The 8,328-nt window shown below is 42.4% G+C and overlaps 1 protein-coding gene across 4 annotated transcripts in view; it reads right to left on the reverse strand.

Moving 5' to 3' along the window:
* The window catches only part of CCDC191 (coiled-coil domain containing 191), a 99,075-nt gene extending 90,860 nt beyond the window's left edge, over positions 1-8,215 (reverse strand). For 3 of the 4 annotated variants that reach the window (XR_006795547.3, XM_064591714.1, XM_045902895.3), the window contains exons 1-2: positions 7,992-8,215; positions 5,622-5,660 (exon numbers count right to left, since the gene is read on the reverse strand). Coding sequence is in view for 2 of the 4 variants with exons in the window: in XM_064591714.1 (XP_064447784.1) it covers positions 5,622-5,660; positions 7,992-8,081 (129 nt within the window). In the remaining 2 variants the exon portion in view is untranslated. Of the gene's footprint in view, positions 1-5,621; positions 5,661-7,991 lie in introns of those variants that run through there. The other variant, XM_045902894.3, reaches the window with a different exon arrangement.
* Positions 8,216-8,328: the final 113 nt, after the last annotated feature.

Raw genomic sequence — 8,328 nt, forward strand, 5'->3', positions numbered from 1 at the left:
GGGCTCGATCCCAGAACCCTGGGATCATGACCTGAGCCGAAGGCAGAAGCTTAACGACTGAGCCACCCAGGCGCCACCCCTAAAATTTATTTTAAAAAGCTGTACTTGCCCCACAGTTTATATTGCTGCCTGACCTATTTTGAAAATGATTTTTCCTCTTGCCCTTCATGGAAAGACTGGTAGTACCTCTGCCAAAACTTGCCAGGGACTTTACCTTTTATTTTATTTTAAAGATTTTATTTATTTATTTGACAGAGAGAGAGAGACAGCAAGAGAGGGAACACAAGCAGGGGGAGAGAGAGAAGCAGACCTCCTGCTGAGCAGGGAGCCCGACACGGGGCTCGATTCCAGTACCCTGGGATCATGACCTGAGTGGAAGGCAGATGCTTAATGACTGAGCCACCCAAGTGCCCTGGGACTTTACCTTTTAAATTCTCAAGGGTTTCGTATATTAAGTTTGAATTAGAAACAGAGCAATAAAGTTGAAAAGCTAAGGGTAATTTGAAAAAGATGTAGAAAATAGAACACACAGGAAAAGATATGAATCAGAAGAAAACATGATCTAATCAGGGTTAGAATAAAGAAAATATCATTCACTCTTTATGAGGTCATACTGGAGAGATCTGTCTCCCACACTATTTCTTGGCCTCTGATGTACCCAAATTTATGATGGTCGATATGCCATTTATTGGATGGTCACATTATGCTTGGCACACAGTCCTTCCCTTTAAGGTTTTAAAAATTCTAAGACAGCAAGATGAATCTCGCATGTATCATTGTGTATGTTATCTACACATATATGTAAATAATGTACAAATAAATAGATCAACTTTCAGTTTTTAAACCAACATTCACAAAAAAAAATAAACAACAAAACAGGATTGTAGACTTAGTTCCTCAGGCTATGAGTGAAAGAAAAAACGCTGTATGATAGGTCATCTCACCTGAATTGGAATTGGTACAGATTCTTAACAAAGGAGGCAGACAGAGCTTGGACACAGGAGAAGACTGATTTTGGTACTCAAGGACACAGGCTGGTACTTACAAGGAAGGGAGTAAGGAGAAATGTTTGCTTGGCTCTCACAAAGCAAGTGTTTGGGATATCACTTAAAATGAAGATTTTGGTTAAAAAAAATACTAGATGATATTAAGGATTAGAAATAGTCTCGTATTTCCTTGTTTAAAATATTACATCCGGGGCGCCTGGGTGGCTCAGTTGGTTAAGCGACTGCCTTCAGCTCGGGTCATGATCCTGAAGTCCTGGGATCAAGTCCCACATTCGGCTCCCTGCTTGGCGGGGAGTCTGCTTCTCCCTCTGACCCTCCCCCTCTCATGCTCTCTGTCTCCCATTCTCTCTCTCAGATAAATAAATAAAATCTTTAAAAAAAATAAATAAAATATTAATCCTTACCATTTCATTCAAAATAAGTATGTGAGAGACAGAAGAGGTCTATCTTAAATTATATTTCAATAAAACAAAGTGTCAATTTAACAACTTATTCTTTAAGCAGGTTGACTGAAGGATTGAAGGCTAGCACTGTTCCCACTACCTTAGTGGACACTGAAGGGAAAACAAAACTAAAAGCGACCATCAAAGAGTTCACTTTTATCTACCTACCTACTACCTACCTATTTACTGTGTCATGTGCCACACGTGCAAGACACAGTTCAAGAAGAGTTCTAAAGGAACACAGGGTGATAAGAAACCCCAAATACCTTCAAAGGTTTCCTACTCAGTAACTGTGTTACATGTAAATATATAATTTGTAAAGGAACTATCTTATTCCCATGATCTTATAAATGCTCAATAAGCGCTCCTTACATCCCATGACACACATCAATCCCAGTGTCCACTGGACGGCAGGAACAGCAGCTACAAGGCACTCTTTCATTTCCTCAAGGCTGGGAGGTACAAACAAGTTTCTTCATATACCCTCAAGTGCAAACTCCATGTTTATAAATAATAGTTTTGGGAGTAATGTATTTTTGAAAGTGTCCAATTCTTTTTAAATCTCTCTGTATACAAGCAAATGCTGGATGCAGTTTCTGTTGTGTATGAATGCCAACATAATTCCAAGGAAAAAAGTATTAGAAGATGGGATTAGGTGGTTGAGGTGCATCAGGGGAGTTGTTCACTGAGAGGGGCATCTCAGCTGAACTTTAAGGGAAAGATCTGGATTGGCCTCCAAGAGAGGAATGGTATTCCAGGCTTGGGGGATCAGTGTGCGTCAAAGTGAAGGGAAGATAGAAGGGGAAGGAGACTGGCCTGACAAGAGTCACACAGAGTATCAGCAAAGGGGCTGTTACAGGTAGATTGATATTACAGCTAGATTGACAGAGGGCCGTAAGTGCCCATCTGGAATTTACAGTTTCATCAGATGGCATAATCCCTGAAGGTTCCAGAATAGAGAATCAATGAAAATGTTTAGAAAGCTTAAGTATCAAAGTAACAGAATGCACAGGAGTAAAAAGATGGGTCTATCAAGTCAGGATGAGGATAAATTATAAATCATGGTGAATTGTTGCATTTTGGGTGAGCTGCCCCAGAACTCACAGTTCTACTCAAGTATCTGCCTGATTCTAAGTGACTTCAGCGTCCCTGAGGAAGACTCACCATTTCAGCCTCAAGGTTTGCTTCATCTCCTGTATTCCAACGGCCTTTCCCGCAATCGTACTTCTGCAACCCACTGACATGGTCATCCTGAACCACATCACACAGAATTTCCCATTGTTCAACCCCAAAGCTGATAACACCTCCCCCAACATCAGCCTCCTGTCCATCTCCCTGTTTTGCTCCCCCTCCTCCGCTACATTGGTGTTGCACCTAACCATGTCCTTCGTCTAGATTAGTGTCCCCACCACCTGCTTCTATTACATCTTTAATTCTCCCACTGGTTTTAAGTAAGTTGTTTAAGCCTCCTGTCCATCTCCCTGTTTTGCTCCTCCGCTACATTGGTGTTGCACCTAACCATGTCCTTCGTCACTATAGGCCTCCTCTTCCCAACCTAGGAGTTCTTTAAAGGGTCCCCTCCTGGGCGCCTGGGTGGCTCAGGTGGTTAAGCGACTGCCTTTGGCTCAGGTCATGATCCTGGAGTCCTGGAATCGAGTCCCACATCAGGCTCCCTGCTCGGCGGGGAGTCTGCTTCTCCCTCTGACACTGCCCCCCTCATGCTCTCTCATTCTCTCTCTCTCAAATAAATAAGTAAAATCTTTAAAGGGTCCCCTCCTTCCTACTCTGCATGGATATTCAGATACTCTCTTACATAAGCCTCAGATCACTTGTATCTTTACCTCTCCAATGAAAACTTTCAAGGCCGGGTCAATCTGATCTACCAATTTTGGGTACCACATTAAGACTTTGGTTACCTGCTTCAGCCAAGTCCCCATTGCTGCCCCGGTGATCTCTTTTGTTCTGAAGAAAGCCCTTTCTTGATCTTCACCATGCTTCACACTCTTTCCATATTCTCCCCCTTCTTTCATGTAACAAGGTCTAAGCTGATTTTGAGAGAGTGGTGCACTCAAGGGGATTTGGAAGTCTTAGGTTCAGAAGTCCTAACTATTTAGGATACACCCAGAGTTGGGAAACATTAGGGAACAAAATCAGAAAAGAAGACAGGAGTGAACAGAAAAGTAGTAGGAGAAGAGAAAACAGGGTTATAAAAAGATAACGAAGGAGAAAATTTCTAGAATAAAAAAAGTGATAATTGGATCAAACGAACCTTACAAAGTTTGAGGATGAAGAAGAGAACACTGGATTTGGTCAGGAAGTCATTTAGGACAACCATTTCTGGGGAGTGGTGAGAAACAGAAACAGGAGGAAATTACTGTAGACAGCAGAGGATAATAAAAATGCAAGGGCAAGGAGTCTAGGCTATATACTCAAAGACTTGGATAAGAAAAAGATGTTGTACCATAATCAGAATGGACGGCCAGGTCAAGTAAGGACTTAATGATTTTTTTTTTTTTTTTTTTTTTGAGATGGGAGATTTGAGGGCATAATGGAAACAGAGCTATTGTGGAAATTTTAGAGGAATGATAAAAGGAATGATAAAAATCTAACCGGTCAAGCTGTCTGACAAGTGCATAAAGTCAGAGCAGAATTTTATCCTTCTCTTTTACTTAAATCTTTCCCTCTGGAGGAGACAGTAACTCAATGTGCAACTGAGCCCTGCAGGGGCTTGGCACTGGGACACTCAGCACGGACATGGAAACTAGGCTTAGTAGGAGGCTGAGGAGTGGGCTTCCCAGAGGCCGGCCTCCACAAGGGCAGATGTTTTAGTGGTCTTCTAAGTCAGACCTTCTGCAGGAACCAGGAAGCCTTCTCTGGCCTGTCTAGATTAGCGTCCCCCCCACCTGCTTCTATTACATCTTTAATTCTCCCACTGGTTTTAAGTAAGTTTAATCTCCACTGGACTATAAACTCTAGGAAGGCAGGGATTATAGATTATACCTGCCCAGAGCTCGGTTTTATCTTCAGTGTTCAATAGAGTGGACTACTACTTAGAAGGCACTTAATAAATACTGGCTGGATAAATAAATAGTTAACAGTGATTACATCTGGCCTGGGTTCCATCTGGACTTATAATGCCTGTCAATTTTGATAAGTAATAGCTCTTCAAAATACTACCAGGCAGAATGATATTTTCCCAGGAAAATGCCGCATGATTTTGAAACATATGCTGCACAAATGAATTGAGTATGGCAAGTTGCCAAACTGACACTCAGAGGCATGCACCTGAAGTAGTTTAATAGTACTTTCAACTTAAATGGTACTTGGACTCAAAAACACATATCTCAGGCCTGGAAAAGAGCTCAGAAAGTTATGTAATTCAATCCCCCCCCTCACGGAATGCTCAAACATAGTCTTCATTAGTCCTAACATTAAGTGGCCATTTAGAATCCACTTGAACACTTCTATTGATAGAAAATACATCTTTTTAAATTATGTTATGTTAATCACCATACATTACATCATTAGTTTTTGACCTCTTTATGAGAATGCCGCTCCATTTTTGGATCCCTCCAGGTATTAGAAAATTCTTACCATGCATGCACAGCTTTCACCTAATGCACTGGTCCCATAGATCAATGTAACTACAGTACAGTCTTTCCAGTATCTGAGGAAGGCTACTACATCCTCTTTTACAGCTTCTCCTCCCCTGCTCCTTTAGTCCTCTTCATTGGATCCTCACAGCATTTGAAAGAGCATGTCTAGGGGCACCTGGGTGGCTCAGTCAGTTAAGCGTCTGCCTTCGGCTCAGGTCATGATCACAGAGTCCCAGGATCAGGATCAAGCCCCATGTCGACTCCCTGCTCAGTAGGGAGTCTGCTTCTCCCTCTCCCTCTGCCTTCCCCCTGCTTGTGCTCTGTCTCTCTCTCTCAAATAAATAAATAAAATCTTAAAAAAAAAAAAAAAGAGCATGTCTATACCCATTTTCTTGTCATTCATATTTTCATGAAAAGCAACAGAATGAAAAAAAATACTAAGGAATATAAAACTAAAGCAACACAGTCACATGAGAAAAATAGCAAAACGTGCAAAATGGAGGTCTATCAGTATTCCTTCCCATCAGATTATGTCTGACTCTTAACTCTCTATCTTAACTGTGCAATATCCTTACCTTAATCCAGTGTTCCACATTGTCAGGGTCAAAGGCAGGCTGTAGATAATATATAGAGAATATTAATACACAGCAATAACTTTATCAACTTTGCCGTTTTTTTTTCAACTTTGCCATTTTAATCTATCCTTCTGACTAAAGCATATGGAAAAGTGTCCTTTTTCCTTCCCCAAGCCATTTCGTCAGCAAGTTCAGCAAGGACACAGAATGATGGTCAGAGGAAGAAACATGAAGCCTTCTCTGGGATCTCTTCTGTTTTTATCTCCTGCCTAAGCCCACCTGGAGATTCTAATTTAATTGGTCTGGAATAGGGCCCAGATGTCAGAATTATTTTTTTTTTTAAAGCTCTCCAGAGGGACACCTGGAGCTCAGTCAGTTAAAGCGGCTGACTCTTGATTTCGGCTTGGGTCATGATCTCAGGGTCCTGGGATCGAGCCCTGCGTCTGTCTCTGCACTCAGCATGCAGTCTGCTTGTCTCTCTCCCTCTGCTCCTCCTCCCGTACTCTCTCTCTCTAATAAATAAATAATATCTTAAAAAAAATAAAGCTCTCCAAGAGCCAAAATAGAGGAATGCTAGATATAATCTTTATAAAAAACCAAACAAGCACTGATTAATGAGCCAGATTATTCAAATGTCACGGAAGCAAATCTGCTTGGAGAAGGCTATGCCCCTTTCGTCGGGTCCCTCTTTTCAAGAACAACCTGTAGCAAGGGGCTTTCCTATCTTACCTATAGCAGGAATATTGTTTGGTCCAGTAATAACTGGGGGAGGGGTGCTGGTGGTGGGAGGATGTAGTGGGGGATAATCTTCTGTCTTACAAAGCAGAAAATGAAGTAAAGATCACATATATTTTTACCCAGGTCAGTCAGATATTAATCTGAAATTAGAAATCAAACCAGTAGGATACCTCCTTTCTTCACTCTCTGTAACTCTTAGAAGCTTGTGGGATTCCCTCTAACAGTCACTTAACAAATAGAGGTATTTGCTTTGCTAATAATTCAGGTGGGTCTTTAAATAAAGAAGGGAATATCTAAACCAGCATACAGTCACATGGAGGAAGGAAAGGTATAATACTCTTTCACTTACGTAACACTTCACCTTCAAAGCACCTTAAGATAACTAATTAATGTAGCTGTACTGCTGAATAATTTTGTCACTGCAGCAAAGAGCTGATCCTATTAAAACACAACTAAACTTCAAGAAGCTCTTGTGCTTTTTCTTTTTTACCCTCTAGGCAGTAACAAGGAGCACTAGCAGCAAAAATCTTTCCTTTTGGAGTCTTAAGAAACTGTCCCAAATTTTTACATTTCATCATCAAATCTATACCCATAACCTATTTGGGATCCAATCTATTGTGGAACTAGCACATTACAATAGGAGCTGACTCTGTTTCCAACTCTCTCTAGTGCTCCTATCTACACCCTCTGGTATCTGGACCAAGATATTCACCAAGTGGAATATGTCCAGGGCATTATTTAATAGGTATATTTAGAATAAACTGCAAGCACGATTGCCTAGAGCCCTAAAAATGCCACTTGTCTAGAGATTTTTTTTTTTTTTTTTAAGAAAGTATAACTTAAGGGTGAAAACAGCTGGTGAAAGTGCTCTGGAGCTGGAAGCTGAGAAACCACTCCATTTTGGTACTCTCACTTACATTTAAAGCAGTTATTTTTGTGACTGTTAAAAAGGTAGTCTATGGAAAGCACACACCGTGTGACTGTGACTTTGCACATGACATTTATGTATGTTTCAAGTTTAAAATAGGCTTACCAGTTTTCCATGTCTTTGGATGCTAAGGCATCAAAGGAGGTAACAGATATAAAAAGGAAATGTTGGTTGAATTCAAAAAAATTCAAGTGAATCAAGTATTGATATGTCCAATATCCACTTGATTCCTGAGTTCATTTTTGATACTTTATGAAAAATTAGAAGGGGAGGAATATGAGGCAGAGTACTTAACATGAAGGTGTTCCCTCTCCAATAACGATCTAAAATTAGGAAAGGAAGAGAAGGGGAAGGAAATGGGAAGGGAAGAAAGAAATGTGCGAGAAATTCCCTAAAATTGCGGGGGTGGGAATGAGAGGCGAGGGAGTTCGAGAATTCTCTTCACCGGGATGGGCACTACCAGACCTCTCCTGTTTAATAAAATGGAAATAGGTCTTTCACGCTACTGCCCAACAAAGCCGTAAGTTATCCAGACCCCAAAGTTCGTAGGCCCCCTTCACCAGGACGGTGCTGGCTCCAGGGCAGTCAAGGCAAGGGGCAGCCAGCTAAGGACGCCCCTGGGGGAAGAGGGAGGTAGCGCAGCCCAGCCGGTTGCCTCGGGGCCGGTCCCCGCCCCCCCAGAGCTCCCGATTGGGATGGATCACCTTAGGACTCGGCTTCCTTGTAAATTGTTTCCAGCGATTCGGCCCCGTCCTCTTCCTAGAGGAGGACCTTTCCTGGGGCGCCAGCAGCATTTTCCAGGTTCGGGCCCGGACCACCGCAATGCTGGAACTACCGCTCCGTTGCCTAGGCTGCTTCCGGGTCGTCCTGGGAGTTGTAGTTCCTCCGGCCTCAAAGAAGGCAGGTGTGGGGCGCCGCCGAACCACCACTCCCAGGAGGCTTTGCGCAGGCGGAACGGGTTAGCTCAGTAACCCATGGCAACGGCAGCGGTCCCGCGGCCTCGCAGTCGCCAGAGCTCGCTTTTGATATTACCTTTGCCTT

This window comes from Mirounga angustirostris, unplaced genomic scaffold, assembly GCF_029215605.1.
Source record: "Mirounga angustirostris isolate CCGP_5_RB_7025 unplaced genomic scaffold, mMirAng1.0.hap1 SCAF_1, whole genome shotgun sequence".
NCBI classification, from domain to species: domain Eukaryota; kingdom Metazoa; phylum Chordata; class Mammalia; order Carnivora; family Phocidae; genus Mirounga; species Mirounga angustirostris.